Below are 16,266 nucleotides of genomic sequence, written 5' to 3' on the forward strand. Positions count from 1 at the left end.
TTTGAGGATTGCAAAATTCATCAAATTTCTGCTAGACCAGTTTGTACTCCGGCTGCTCCTCTTGACTGAGCGAGAAACTGTTGTAAACATCCAAAGCCTCAGGCCCAGCAAGCCAGGAATAAAGCTTCTTTCTGTCTTTTCTGTCAATGCCTAGCAGATGTGGAACAAAACAGTGCTTGGGCCATTTCCCATCTCATTCATGATGGCAGGATTCCACAGTTCAGGTGGGGCTTTCCCTTGTTTTGCCCCATATGGTCCCATTCAAGCCCTGCTTCTCCCGTGTGGCATCAGACAGGCCCAGGGTCAAGTCCTGACTCTGCTGTTTCCTCCGCGAGTGCCCCTGGACAGGTCATTTCCTTTCCTCTATGCCTCAGTTTCCTCATTTGCAAAATGGGAATGACTACTTACCTTGCAGGCTTGGCTGTGAGGATTAAGCAAAATGATGAAAGCACAAAATGGGTTCTTAATCAATGGTGGCTGCTGTTACTGCCACTGTGGTATTTGGAGATTTCACTCTCCTCTCCCCTTCTCTCCCACCTATGGCCTGTATCCTGATTCCAGTCTTCAAGGGCTGACCTTTTTCATGACTGTGTAGCAGTCTCCACAGCCTGATGGCTAGATTCTTGGGGACATGAACTGTGTCCTATACTTTCCCTATAGTCTTGCTGTGCTTAGAGTAGGCAATTTATAAATACTTGTTGAATTCACTTGAATAGGTATTTCTCATCCAAAGGCAGTCTGGCTCTTTTACAAAGGTTCTATGCAAAGGGAGGCTTTATTAAGAATGAGGTCCTACCCTACTAAACCATCAACTGTGGCCTCTGTCTAGGCCCCAGGCAGCCTCCATGGCTTGCGTCAATCACTCTCAAAGCCCAGCTCCCTCACACGGTTATTAGTTGGCAAGTCTTTGCCCACTCTTTGTGAATTCCTGGGGAATACAACAGTGAGCTGGGGAGCTCTGCTCTTTGGGAAGATGAGTGGGTGCTGGGGGATAGGATCCAGGGCCAGGGGGACACTCTGAAGAACACCTACCTGGCCTCACAGACCGCACCACCACAGGCCGCTCACTGCCAGCCACGAAGCCAAAGCCATATATAGGGTCTCGGTGAATGGTCACTTGTCGCAGTGTCTCGGCTGGCAGCTGCTCACATTCCATATCATTTGCGCTCTCTTCCTGCATCACATGACTGAGGGAAGGGGAAGATGGGAGCAAAACAAGACGCAAAGGCGACTAAGCCTCAGAGCCAGCTGGGAGGGACACTGGTTAGGGTGCTGGCCATGGCATCTGAGAGTTCACACGTTTAGCTTCCTGCGTCCTCTGGAACCAGCAGAGGCAATGGCGGCCTCATATCTCAGGCTGAAGAAAGACACGTCTAGAAAGGAAAAGCCACTGTCTACAGGGCCAGAGCCAACAGAAAAAAGCTGTTGGCACAGAACTTGACATTAGAGTCAGCCCTTTCCTCCAACATATGGGGACTCTCTAGAAGGAGCATAAATGCAAATATGTTATTATGAAAGTTAACCAGCATTGCCCACTAAGTTGGCTAGTAACTCCCGAAGGGAAACCAAAACCTTGAGGAAGGGACCACCAAACAGGCAAGTAAGTGGGGAAGGGAAGCAAAGTCATTTCAGAATACACCTTCATGAAGTCCTTGTGCAATTATAAACTTTAATATCCCTTAGACCATATATAAGAATAAACTATTTAGATGGCATACACAAACAAATGAGCTAATGCTGAGGACCATCACTGTACACAATTGTACATAATGCCAACTTATTTCAGTTAATGGGACAACTGGAAAATGGCTCCTATGGGCAAGCAGGGGAGCTGTGTATTGTGGCTGCCAGAGAGAACCCCAATGAGCCGGGAGAAGAAAAATCGCCGCCCCAATACCTGTGAGAGACTGCAGATGGCTCTCCCGATGCCCACAAATGAAGTCGTTGAAGCTTAGGAAAATTTCACAAGGACTTCAGGAAGGTTCTACAGCAAGGGCCAGGGTGAGGCGGACTGCAAGCAAAGATGGGTCTGAGCACAGTCTTTGAGTGAAGAGCCCTGAGGGGTGAGGGCATGGGGACCATGGAGCTTGTGAGAGGGCACTGGGTGCCAGGCGCAGGGAAGGAGGTAAAAAGGGGAAGAATGGCCAACAGGCAGGGCAGGTGGAGGTGGAATAGAAGACAACAGAGTCAAGAGACTCAAAACCTTACCTCCCTGCCTCGGCACCGCTCAGCCCCCAGGCTTTCTGGTCTAACAAATGGGATTGAGTTCCCTAGTCCCACTGTGTGTATGCTCAAAAATTCAGATTCCAGGCAGGGCCCTTCTGAACAAGATACAGAAGGGCAAGAGATAATTAATCAAACTAGTATACGGTTTGTAAAAGAAGTGGGAGGTTCTGACACCATGAGGGGGATTGTTGGCAGGCTAGGAATACCAAATTCCTCAGTTGCAAATGGTTTCAAGTGAGTTGGTTGTTTATCAGGACACAAATTCGATACTGAGACTTGAGGACTATTTATCAGGGTGTGGGAGATTTAGAGTAATTGCACAAAAGGAAAATTCACAGTCTTGGGACCTTTGTCTCTCTCATAGAAGAACTCAGGAAGGAAGACAGACCATGGCTTACTTAAGTCCAGTCACATCAACACTGGCTGCACCCAAGCTGGCTTGGGGTGTGTCTGTCGGGGTACCCCTTATGGAGGCAGAAGGGGCTGGTCAGGATGAGGTCAGGCCTCCTGAAGGTAAATTCAGAAACTGGCTCCTTCCCTCTCATGCTGGTAAGACAAGTGGTCATTTTTCAATGGAAAGTCATTCAGAAGCTGGAACATGGCTGGCCGGTATCCTAGATAAGCACCCCTGAAGGACAGGGCCTTGATGAGGGTGGCCTCAGGCTGGTACCTCTCTCATTTCTGCTCCTGGTGGCAGGCAGGAGCTCGGCCTTGAAGGGAGCCAGAGAACATCTTTCTGCGGCTGCCATCTTGCCTCACCCCTGGGGCTGCTTCCGAAATGAGCCCTTTGCTTCCTGTCTCCAATCTCATTGGCACTGAACGAGCTTCTTCTTGGGGGTGACACCGGCTCATTTCTGACATGAACAACAGCTAGGGCAGGCCAGAGGATGAGAGCCTGTGGGGCTGTGCAGCCTGTGGGGTGGGGAGCAGGGACACTTGCCAGAAAGATCCAGGCACAAGTGGAAGTGCTCGGTACACTGTCCTGAGCTCAGGGCCCCCTGGCCACTGCAGCCTCAGTTTTGCTGCCTTTTTCTTTTTCTGAAGCTGGGCACACTTTAGTCTCCCATTGGGCCAGAGGCACAGCCAATAATGATGCAGATAAACACTCCTGGAACCAGAGGAACCAATAAGCTAAGAGCCTTTTGTGACACAAGTGTTTTTGCTTTACTGTTTTGACTCATGTGAATCCATCAACAAGTATTTATTGAGTGCCTACTCAGAGCTTCGAGGGACACAGGAGTTACAGATCTCTTCTGCCCTCAAAGAGCTTCCAATCTAGCGTGGGGAGGAAAGAGAGATGAACTCTGAACAATTAGAGTGGTAACTGAGAATACCATAGAAAGTCCATAATTAAGGTCTAACATGTGTGTTCAGAGAAGGGGGTAGAGAAGCCACAGAGAGCCCCATGGAGGAGGCAGGAAGTGTGCTGGATGGCCAGGAAAGGGCAGTGATGGGAAGGGAGACAAGATGCCGAGCTCTGTCCACAGGCACCTCCATGTTTCCCCAAGGAACCCAACAGCTTCTCCCACAGCCGCAGAAGTGTCTCTGGGTATGTCTAAAACACATTCGTCCCCAGGCTGTCCCTAACTGAGCTGGGCTAACTGTCCCTAACTAGATCCTCCCCTGAATCTGCAAGCAGCCCTTTCCTCACCTGCGCCTTCCCAAGTGTCTCTGGTCAGGGAAGACACACCTCCGTTAACAGCCCAGAAGGCCATTTTACAATGCAAATGGAAGTTGTCCCTTCCCTCCTGGGGTTTGCATCTTTCAGTGACTAGAGCTCAGTCTCTCTGAAATTTGCTAAGTGCCTGGAGACTTGGGAGTGACAATGCAGGCAACCAGTGACAGATGAGAGGAGCTCAGCTGTCCACGGAGCACGTGACTTCCCTCCTGGGGGGAAAAAGGCAATTTACCTTTGAAAGATGTTTGGGTTTTGGTCCCTCAAACAGGGCAACCCTGAGCAAAATGATGAAGCAGCCAGAGCTTGTGGCCCTCCCCCGCCCCAGCTTTGTTTCTGGGACCTGCTATGTTCTGTTGTTTGCCCCTGCACATGCAATGCCTTTATTCTGATCCCTTTGTGCCCAAGGCCTCTAAAGGTGTCCCTGCACCCCACTCCAGTGACCTGGGTAAAAGCCTCGCCTTTCTCTTCTGCCTAACAATAATGACACTTTATAGCCAAGTGGTTCTTTTCATTTTTACACCCATTACCTCATCTGAGAAAAGGTGCTTTCACATCCATTATCTCCTCCCAGTCTCTAACTATCTTGCCAAATAGGCTTGGTGACTGCTCCTCCTCCATCCCAGCCTCCAGGCTAAGTGACCCATGGAGGCTAAGCACATTAGCAGCCCAGCTGGAGCCAAATCTCTCGGAGGGGGCCCACAATCCTGGCACCCCCACCCACAGCCACTCAGGGTTCTGGACCCTCTGGCTGTTCAGTCTTCACCACAGGGCTGGCCCAAGCCCGTGACCAGCAGCACCCCATGTCCTGGCTGAGTCTGGAAGGCCCGCCCACGTCCTAATTAACATGTCTCTGATCCTGTTCACTCAGCGTTGCTGGGAGAATGAAATGAGATAATGGCTACAGAAGCACTTTGGAAGGTTAAACGCATCACGCAGATGTAGAGGTGGTGATATTACTGGTAGCCTCTTTCGGGGTGGCTGGAGGAGCAAGGGGAAGGGAGCTGCAGATAAACTTCACCGGCTTCACACCAAACCCAGGCCCTTCCCCCAGCAACTTCTTGCCGGCAAGAGGCCACCCCACGATGGACTCTGTCTCCTCATTTCCCAGGCAGCTCTTTTCCTGGTCCAACTATCAGCTGACTTGGCTCTCTGTGGACACCCTGACACCAGTTCCTCTGTGGGCTAAACAGATCCCTCCTGCCATCCAGAGAGAGACTGGTAGCTGGAGTTCCTACTGTCAACTGTTGCTAGGCAGGACATGGCTAAAGGACAAGAGAACTGAGAAAATGGATTGATTCTGAGCTAATGCTCTTTGCCTGACACTTCTGGGCAGGAAGATAGAAATGTAACAGCTAGATTCCCAGGCATCAGCTTTTAGTTCTCCATCCCTCCTTGCCTTTAGCTCCCTTTTCTTTGTTTGGTTGGCTCCTTGGAAAGTCTTGTCCCTCCCCTCACAACTGGTAGGATTTGGAGCCTTGTGGGGCCAATTAGCTGTCTGATTCCAATCACAGGAGCCTGACTCTCCCAGACGCTCCAGAGATCCAGCATGGCAGCTGGGTCCCCAGGAGATGCCATCTATTCCTGGTGTTGAGGATGGGAGCCCCATCCCTGGGGCTCTGAAGCAGCTGCTCTGGGAGTCCTCTTGTAAGGAGCTTGGACACAAACTCTTCTTGTAAAGGAGGCCTTGCTTTGGCTAGCTGCTTCTTACTCCAGCAATGCTGCTCAAATTCGAATGTGCATACGAATCACCTAGGGGCATTGCCAGAATGATTCTGATGCAGTAGGTCTGGAGTAGGGTCTGAGATTCTAGCAAATTCCAGGGTGGTGCCCATGCTGTCGGTCCACAGACCACACTTGGAGAAACAAGGATCTTAAAGATCACTATTCTCAGACAATGGGAAGGCCACAATCAGGAGGGAGGACTGAGGTGCTTTTATTCCATTGGGTTATGGCATTGAAGGCCCCAGTTAGAATACAAATGCTTTCTTGGACACATAAAGTCATGCCAACAAAGGACTCACTGGCTGAATCCAATTTATCCCAGAAGAAAATAGGGAAGGCTCTAAATGGATATGAAGTAAGACAAGTAAGGTTGCATTAGGGAAAAGGAGAGAAAGATCTGGATAGATTAGGCACTACTTAGCCCTACTGAAGAGTTTGGTCAGCAGAAGGACAGCCTGAGTACGCGAGACATCTGGGACTAAGGCGAGGAACACGAAGAAAGAGCGGACAGTGCAGAAAACAACAACAGCCGCCATTTACTGAGGACTCACTATGCACCAGGCACTGTCCAACAACCTCTAAGGAGGCAGTATTACTGCCACTTTACAGACAAGGAAACTGAGATTTAGGAGGAGAGATTAAGCAACTTGTTCCAGTACATATACCTGTACACACTGTGGTGGGACCACAATGTTAACCCACGTCTGTGGGACTCCAGGGCTAATCTTCCTACATCGTTTCTTTTCTTTTCTTTTTTTTAAGTTTATTTATTTATTTTGAGAGAGAGAGAGAGCATGCACATGCATGTGGGTAAGGGCCAGAGAGACAGGGAGCGAAAGAATCCCAAACAGGGATGTGGGATTTGACACAGGGGCTCAAACCCATGAACCTTGAGTTCATGACCTGAGCCGAAATCAACAGTCAGCTCAACCTACTGACCCACCCAAGTGCCCCTCCTACACCATTTCTGCCAAGAACCTGTGGACTGAGCAGATGCCCAGCAGGCAACGAGGAGACAGGGTGGGAGGCTTCAGCAGACTGCTTCTATGCAAGTGAATGGAGATGCATCCCTATGCTGTCTTGTCAAAGCAGCCTCCCTTGAGTCACCTCATCAGAGGGGACACATTGTGGAGACCCAGGCCTCAGAACTGACTCCCCATACACCTCTGAGTCCACCCTCCCCTACAGGAGACTCAGCTCATAAGGCCCCACGTGCCTGTTAATTTCGGTCATCACCAGAAAGATGTCCACTCACCTCTGGTAACCCCTCAGAACCCAGACTCTCCTCCCCACAGTGGTCTATTTGTACACTAATGCCACTCTTCTCCCTTCCAACCCTTCCATTTTGCCCTCTGGAGCACAGCAAATTCTCCGATGTTGTCAATTTCTTCTCTGAAAGTACCCTTCACCTCCTCTCCCAATGAAGGTCTGATTTATTCCTTGAGGACATCACTTGCCCACCAGCCCTCTCAAATGGAAGCTGGGTTTTTTTTTTTTCATGCTCAAAACTCAAGACCTTCAAGACCTGCATGTGGGGTAGGTGTCCTCCGTGCTTGCCAATGCCACCTGTGAGCCACTACTCCTCTTTCCTTTTGCAAAAAATCCTGCTCCTTTGAGGAACATGCCTGCCACCCACCCCTACCACCTTTTCTGCCCCGCCATTGCTATCTACAACTTCCCGCATAGTCCCCCCACATTCACTGAGGACTTCGGTTCCTGGTCACGTGTGATCTTCCCATCTACTCCAATTCTTATTTTATTGTGGTAAGATATACATGAAATTGACCATTTTAATCATTTTTAAGCATACAGTTCAGTGGCATCAATTTTATCACATTGTTGTGCAACCATCCCCACCATCTATCTCCAGAACTTTCTCATCATGCCAGAGTGAAACTCTGGACCCAGTAAACACCAACTCCCCATTCCCCTCTCCCCGTCAGAACCTAGCAACTACCATTTTACTTTCTGTATCTATGGATTTGCCTGTTTTAGGAAGCCATGTAAGTGGACTCCTACAACATTTGGCCCTTTCTAATTGGCTTATCTCACCTAGCATAATGTCTTCAAAATTCATCTGTATGAGAGCATGGGTTGGAATTCTCTTCCTTTTAAAGTTTAAATAATACTCCATGTGTATGTGTGTGGTACATCTTATTTATGTGTCAATGGACAGTTGGGTTGTTTCCACCTTTTGGCTATTATGAATAAAGCTGCCAGTGAGCATGAGTGCATAGTTATCTGTTTGAGTCCTTGCCTTCCTGTCTTTTGGGTATATACCTACAAGTGGAATTGCTGGGTCATATGGTAATTCTATGTTGAATTTTTTTAAAGGAATTGCTCTATCATTTTCTACAGTGACTGCACCATTTTACATTGTTTTTTAAAAGATTTTTTAATGTTTATTTTTGAAGACACGCACACACACACACACACACACACACACACACACAGAGAGAGAGAGAGAGAGAGAGAGAGAGAGAGAGAGAGAAAGCAGGGGAGGAGAGAATCCCAAGCAGGCTCCAAGCTGCCAGTGCACAGCCCAACATGGGGCTCGAACTCACAAACCATGAAATCATGACCTGAGCCAAGATCAAGAGTCAGATGCCTGAGCCACCCAGGTGCTTTGCACCATTTTACGTTCTTAACCACAATGCAAAATCTGATTTCCCCACATCCCTGTCAACACTTGTTAGTATTTTCTGTTTTTCTTTTTTGATAACCACCATCCAAATGGCTGTGCCCACTGCATACTCTTGATATCATTGTTAGTGAATTGAACATACACATGGCTATGGGGAGGCCTTCAGCAACTGCTTCCCCCACTTCACTCGGTTCCTCGCTCTATCGTCACACCTAGACTTTGGGTGGTCATCAGATACTGCACCACCTCCCCAGTCTCCCTCGCCAACCTGCCATTTGCTCCTATCCCATTTATCCTGGCTGTTTACCTCCCACGGGACTCCCACTGCAGAAATAACTAGAAGCGTCATGATCACTTGTTCACTTCCCACTTGGGATTCCCTTTTCCTAGAAATCTCTTCTTCCATTCTTTGTGTTCCATTCAGGTCTCAGCTTAAATGTCACCTCCTCAGAGACGCTTTCCTGAAACCTTTCTCCTATTTACTTTCTTTTTTTTCCCCCTTAAGTTTCTTTATTTATTTTGAGAGAGACAGAGACAGCAAGAATCGGGGAGGGGCAGAGAGAGAGGGAGACAGAGAATCCCAAGCCAGCTCTGTACTGTCAGCACGGAGCCTGATGCGCTGCTTGAATCCATGAACCCTCGAGATCATGACCTGAGCTTAACTGACTAAGCCACCCAGGCACCCCTCCCATATTTACTTTCTTACTGTCCTTGAAGCTCCCTCTTATCTTTGTTTCCCTTCATGTCCAAATTAGAGCTCCTGGTTTACCATTATGACCATTCTCTTGCACCTGCCTTTAACTCCCTTATTTCCTTGTCTTTCACTATTCTTGCCATGCAAAACCTCATTCCTCAATGACCTCAACCATATGCATTCTCTGTGCCTGCATCCAAGTACCTGAAGTCAGTTGGAGAAAAAAACACATGGTGGAGTCCAAGGCTTTCACTTTATATTCACGGTCTCAAACCTGGTGTGGGCCCACAGTACTGTCTGGCCACCACTTTCTCACTCTCTAAAGTGATTATTTCATAATTCCTCCTCTTTGCTCAATCTTCTGCATCTCTCCATTGGTCCCAACATGCCTCAGCTGATGACCTTGTCCGTACGTGATTGAGGAAACACAAACCATCAAGTGAGAGCTCCATCCCTCATCTTACCGTCACCGAGTCTATACTCCACCCCGCCTACAGTTGTACCCCTTATTCCTTTTCTCCTCCAATTAAAATGGAGTATGTTTCTTTTCTTCTACTAATGGCACATCTCTTCATTTATGCTCTGGTACCATCCCCTCTCATCTTCTCAAGGATTTTGCTCCTTTGGTCATTCAATCTCTTCCGTAACTCATCAATCTCTCCGCCTCTCTAGAATCATGCTAGCATGCTGATGGAAATAGCCCATCCTTAAGAGAAAAAACTGAAACCACCTCCCTCCATGCCACAGTCCTCTTACACTGTCCCTTTGTCCTGCTCCCTATCACAGAAAAACTGCTCAAGAGTTTTCCACACATATTGTCTCCACTTTGACATCTTCCCCTTGCTCCTCAATCCATTATAATCTGGCTTCCACATCCATCACTCCATAGAGTTGCTCTTGTTAGGGTCATCAATGGCCTTCAAGGTCAACTCTCAGTTTTTATCTTACTCAACCTCTCATTGGCTTTGGACAGAGTTGGCCATTCCCTTGAAGTACTCTCTCTTGACTTCTGTGATGGTCTCCTGAGTCTCCAACAACCTCTCTGCCCACTTTTTTTTCTTCGTCTCTTTGGTGGGCTTTTCCTCCGCTACTGAATCACTAGATATTGCCATTCTTCCCAACTCAGTCTCAGGCCTTCCCTTCTCTGCTCTCTTTCCAGGTGGTCTCCTCAGTCCCCTGGCTTTTAAAAAAATTTTTTTAATCTTTATTTTTTTTTTTTTGAGAGAGAGAGAGAGAGAGAGAGAGAGAGAGAGAGAGAGAGAGAACAAGCAGTAGAGGGGCAGAGAGAGAGGGAGACACAGAATCTGAAGCAGGCTCCAGGCTCCAAGCTGTCAGCACAGAGCCCAATGTGGGGCCTGAACTCATGAACTGCGAGATCATGACCTGAGCCGAAGTCAGATGCTTAACTGACTGAGCCACACAGGCGCCCCTCCTCAGTCCCCTGGCTTTAAATACAACCTGTATGCACACAATCCCAAATTTGTATTCTACTCACACCTCTTCTGTGAGCTCCCAAATTCTTATATTCCAATGATCTGTTCTGTCATCTCTGCTTTTATGTCTCACAGAGTTCTCAAACTTAACATGTCCAAAACTGAACTCTTGACTCCCCTTCCTGCAGCCCCCCCCCCCACCCAGTCTAGGCCTCTCTCAGCTTTCCCCATCTCAGTACATGGCACCATCATCTCTTTAATAACTCGAGCCAGAAACCTTGGAGTCATTCTTGAGTCCTGTCCCTCCCTTTCCATCACCACTCCCCCTCCCACCCCCAACAGCAAATCCCTTGGTAAGTCTTGGTCGCTGTTCCTTCTCAATCTGACCAACACTCTCCATCTCCACGGCTATCACCCTGTTCAAGTGACTATCATCCGTCCCCTGGATTGCTGCAGACGCCTCCGTCCTGGTCTCCCTGAGGCCACAGTTGCCTCCACTTCAGTCTGGTCTCTATAGATAATGCAAAGTCCAAATCAGATCCTGCTGCTCTCCTCCTGCTCAAAACCCTGCACATGTCTCCCACTACAAGTGAATACCATCCAAATTCTTCCTTCATGGCCTGCGAGAGACCCTGTGTGATCTCCTCCTGTCCTCCTTGCCAAACCCTTCTTAAGCTATTCTTACTCTTGCCTGGTACAATCTGGCCCCACTGGTGTTTTTTTCCATTTCTGAACACATCAAGTTCTCTGCCACCTCAAGGCCCTCCCACTTGGCATTCCTTTTTCACCTGGAAAATTCTTTTCCCATTCTCCACATGGTTGATCTTTCACCCTTCAGGTCCCTACTTAAGTATCGCCTCCTCACAGAGGCCAGAAGCCTTCCCTGAGAACTCTGCCTTGGTCATCCCCATCACTACAGCCTGTTTATTTCCCTCAGGAGTCTCATCATGATATATATTCATTTATGTGATTATTTGTCTAGAAACTCCATAAGAGTATTGACTGTGTCTCTTTTGTTCAACATGGCATTTCTACCACCTAGTATGGTACCTGGCACATTGCAGGTGATTAATAAATATTTTCTAAATGGATTGATGGATGCCTGGGTAGGAGTGATTCTGAGGCATACAAATTATGATCCCTAGGCCACTCCATGCAATTCATTATCAAATGCCTACTGGTTCTGTCTCAGCCTGTGAAAGACAGGTTTCTGGATGGGGAGTCTGGCTGGTGGGAGAAACCCCTCAACATCTCTGGCCAAATACAAAGGTGGGGAGCAAATGGAGTGAATGGAAAAGTATAGGAGAGCTACGATCTAAGAAGAAATGGAAGCTGGCATGGCTCCAGTCCTTTTAGGGGTATGAGGGTGAGAAATCTAACATTTATTCCTTCTCAGGAAAAGAATGTTTCTTTAAAGGGCAAATAATTCTTTCAGAACAGCCAGGGGCCTGGAGGTCGGACAGGATGGCTTTGGATAGCCCTTCCCACTCCTAGCAGTCTCCTACTGGGTAGAAGATCCGGTTTTTTTTTTAAAGTTTATTTGAGAGAGAGCAGAAATGGGGAGGTGCAGAGAGAGAGAGAGAGAGTGACAGAGACAGAGACAGAGAGAGACAGAGAGACAGAGAGAGAATCCCAACCGAGCTCAGTGCTGCCAGTGAGGAGCCCGACCTGGGGCTCGAACTCATGAGCCTTGAGATCATGACCTGAGCCGAAGTCAGATGCTTAACCTACTGAACCACCCAGGCACCCCAGATCTGGTTATTTTCTGAGGGCTGCCTCCCTATTACCATCCAGTTCTTCATGGCCCTGCAACTTCCTCCTCAGCTGAGCCTGAAGAGGCATCTTCTAGAAAACCTGCTTGTGTCTGGATTCATTTTCTGGTTGTCCAAACAGTTGCTGTTCCCCAGTGGGCTGGGATGGAGAACACCTGTCACCTGTTCTAGCAGGTCACAGGGGGAAGGTAGAGAGCCAGAGGCTATCTGTCCTTCCACAAATACCTGGAAGCCTGGAGTCACCTCACAAAAGACCAATGCTCAGATGATGCCTCTGAGCAGATGCTGCAGAGGACCCTCTGGGAAGCCACCCCCCTGCTCCTCCTTACTTCTCCCCTCAGGGGCTACACATCCAATAGACTCAGACATGTTGTCTAATGGGCCTAGATACCCTCATAAACCCTTCCTTCTGGGGCTGCTAGCCCAGTGACAGATGTGAGGACTGTACCAGATGTGAGGCTGATGCCATATGGCACTGTGGGTCACAAGGTCTGAAGCTGCTGCCACTGAGCTGTGGGAGTTAGCAAGGAGATCCTTGTATTTTAGCCCCTGCTCACTTGTCACTGGCAGAGGCAGGGAGGGCGAACAGGAGCAAGAAAATATTCACGGAAGCTTAAAGGAGGGGTCACATCACTCCAGAGAGCCCTGGGCACCCCTGATCCCACCTTCCATGTACCACACCAAGTATTTCTCGAGGGAGGCAGAGGCAGAGATCAAGCCAGAGGGGGAGAGAGAGAGGAATGGAGGGGAAGATAGCTGAGTGGGAAAGGGGGCCAGACAGAGCTGGGGTGGGGGCATGACAAGAGGCAGAGAAAAACACAGAAGTAGAGATGTGAGACAAGAGGAGGGCCTCAGAGACAGTGAAGGACAAAGGACAGGCTTGAGGAAGATGAGGCCAACAGAGAACCCATGGCCACCAACTCCACCAACTTATATTAGCTCTTTGGGGGCCACTCCAATGCCTCACCTGCTCTCTAAATGCCCTTGGGCCACTCCCAGCTCTGCCTTCAGTCTCCTGCAGCTGCAAAAGGGTCACATGCCAATCAGAGCCTTCTGATATGGGACTTGGGGTGGTCAAGCTCTTTGGGAAGGGGCACTGTGGTTATGCCATACTGACACCACGATGGCCCTCCCCATTTCACAGATAGGGACGTGGTGAGCAAGGGCACATCTGAAACAGCCTGAGGAAGACACCTGGGGTGCCATCCTGACCTGGGTTGATCCCCCAGCCACCAGAGGCTGTATTCTTCTTGGGAAAGAGAATGAGATCAAGAGGAGAAAATAGGGAGGGGAGAGAATTCCTTAAGCTGGGAGGGAATGGTCATAATGGGAAAAGTGGAGTTGGCATGGAAGGGAGCAGCAGGCCTGAATTCTTCCCCTCAGTGAACACATCTCTCGGAGGCCAGGCTGGGTTTCAGTGCTCTGGCACAGAATGCTAAGCCAGGAGAGGGTCCCTGGCCACCCAGATCTCTCTCTCCTCTTGGATCCTAGCCTCTAGTCTGCCAAGGACTGAACTGTAAACAATGCTTGGAGGCTGGATAGGGGGAGCAGGTGTGGGCAGGAGCTGCTGGAAACATCCCAACAAGTAGCTGCCTTTAGCAGCCAAAGATCCAGGGCTCAAATAGCACCCCTCTGGGGGCTGCCTGGCAGGCTCTGGCTATACAGGGCTCCCAGCAAAGCCTCCTGAAGCCAAACAAGGGCCTACTCGGCTGGCTGGCTGTGCAGTCTCCCTCCTATCCGTGAGGCTGTCAGGCATTGACAGCCTGGGCCACCATCTTAGGATGCCCCCAGCTCTTGACTCTGGTCAAACAGCCGAATCTCAGAGTTGGCAGGGACCTTGGAAGTTATTTACTTCACCCTTGTCCACCCTCTGCTGACTTCCAGAAGCAGCAGGGGAAGGTTTTCTAGAGGAGGGGCCATATTTGGGCCAGTCCAGAGGGAGGGCACTGAGAGCAGGCCTGGAGACAGAAGGGAGCAGGGGGGTTATGGCAGGGGCACGGAGATAACAGCCTGAGTGAGGGAGGGGGTGCCAGGAGAGGTTAGCTAGGAAGCGGGAAGTTGAGAGGTTTACTCTCCCTCTTCCTCTCTCTCATGTCTGGTTCTGCTGGGGCAAGAGGTCTTCTCCCCAGTGGCCCCTTGGGGAGCTTATGAGGAGATGGGCAGGCCAGTCTAGACATTCCTGGAGAGAGAAAGGCATATCTATCCCATGGCTTTGCCGAGATGCCCATCTGCCCCCTCCTTGCCTGACACGATGCAGGTGGAACCTGAAGCTCAGGCACCATGCCCAGCAGGCACCAGGCTGACCTTTGGTGAGGGAGAAGACAGGAGCAATCCTCGGCTTCCTCCCTGTGCTCTATCTTCAAGATGTCCATCCAGGAGTACCCAGGTGGGGGCAGTGCAGAAATCAGGCCAAGAGCAACTCCACAAAAGAGGTTATGTGAGCAGAGGACTGATAAAATCATATCACCCTCTCTGGAGGTGTCCAGAGATGCCAAATACAGCTTCAGGCTGAGACCCCTTCTCTCCTGCCTGATTGCATCTTTCTGCTGAGAGAGAAGAACAAATTATAAGGTCTTTCCTAAAGAAAAGGAAGATCCTGGGGCACCTGGGTGGCTCAGTCAGTTGAGCATCTGACTTTGGCTTGGGTCGTGATCTCACAGTTCATGAGTTTGAGCCCTGCATCAGGCTCACTGCTGTCAGCAGTCGGATCCTCTGTCCCCCTCTCTCTCTGCCCCTCCCCCATGTGTGTGTGTGTGTGTGTGTGTGTGTGTGTGTGTGTGTTCTCTCTCTCTCTCTCTCTCTCTTTCTCTCTCAAAAATAAATAAACATTAAAAAAAGAAAAGGAAGCTCTCATGGAATCAGAAAAGGGAGAGGGAGGTTGGTGGACTCTCTACCTAAGAATAAAAGCCAAGGGCAAGGGCAAGTGCTGAGTTACTATATCAGACAGCATGAGTTAGCACGCAAACACTCTGCACCTCACCTGTGTTGTTAGTTTGGTGAGGGGGTGCCGTCTGTTTCCTGGAGGTGAAGGGCAGTAAATTTGCAAACTTCTAAGGGCTTGTGGGCTTGTCTCTGGGTGGAGGTGGGGGTGGTAAGGAGATCGCACCCTACTCTCCAACCAGACTTGGGGGAGACAAAATCCTAGGGGATCCTGAGAACTTGCAGGCTCCCTCCTCAGCAACACAGATTCAACGATGGACCCCAGACTTGACTCACTAAGGTAGAAAACCAGACCCAGGCATTTTAGAAAGAACCAAGAAGGGTAAGGAAAAAAGGCGTGTGTGTGTGTGTGTGTGTGTGTGCGCGCGCGCGCGTGTATAGCTTTTTTGCCTAACCCTCAGTTACCCAGAACATTCTATTAACCATAAAAGCCCTTCCCCAAGCATTCAAGTTTTGGCATTACAGTGTATTTGTATTTTTTTCAGTGATTAAAATCTGCAGAGCTGGGACTTGATTGTAGAATAATGCTAGTTCGCTCCTATCTCCTTGCTTGTAAGGGGAACAATAGCAGAGACCCTTGCTTGAGTCACGGGCTCCCTCCACCAGAATTTAGATGCATTCATTCATGCATTTATTCATATATGCAACAAAAATTTACCAGGTACCTCCTATGTGCCAGACATGGTGCTGGGTACTGGCGATATGAAGATAAAACAGGCCCCATCTCTCCCTTTCAGAGAGTCTGTGGTCTGAGGTGGGAGCAGGTGTGTGAACAAACATGAAACCATGTGTCACCTGGAACCACAAGGGGCAGCAGAGGATGTTATGAGAGCTCCGGAGGAGGGCCCATTCCCCACCACCCCCATGACTTCCAGCAGACGCCCCTCCCCGCCCCCCCAACTAAGCTGAGTGGTGAAGGTGAATAGGAGTCCGCAGATGGTCAAGGCGAAGGACCTTCCAGGAAAGGAATGTCAAGTGTGACAGCAAACGAATAATAGGAACGGGGGAAACCTCTAGGTGTTTAAGCCTCTGCAATGAAAAGAAGAAATAATGGAACAAATTCAGGCAAAACTGAAGGGAATCTTCAATTTCTGGTTGCAGGAATGAGGGCAGAGGACTTGCGCTACCTACTGGCTCCTTTCACGTGGCCTCGGAGA

General features: G+C 49.4%; 1 protein-coding gene across 3 annotated transcripts in view; it reads right to left on the minus strand.

The window, feature by feature from the left end:
* Window positions 1-16,266, minus strand: part of FRMPD3 (FERM and PDZ domain containing 3) — an 85,900-nt gene that overhangs the window by 66,778 nt on the left and 2,856 nt on the right. Inside the window, exon 2 of one of the 3 annotated variants that reach the window (XM_081793730.1) lies at window positions 1,033-1,187. The exons of the other annotated variants lie outside the window; for them this stretch is intronic. Within the exon in view, the coding sequence (XP_081649856.1) occupies window positions 1,033-1,180 (148 nt within the window). The 5' untranslated portion in view covers window positions 1,181-1,187. The remainder of the gene's footprint in view (window positions 1-1,032; window positions 1,188-16,266) is intronic. 3 annotated transcript variants of the gene reach the window in all.

Source organism: Panthera onca, chromosome X (assembly GCF_046562875.1).
Source record: "Panthera onca isolate mPanOnc1 chromosome X, mPanOnc1 haplotype 2, whole genome shotgun sequence".
NCBI lineage: Eukaryota > Metazoa > Chordata > Mammalia > Carnivora > Felidae > Panthera > Panthera onca.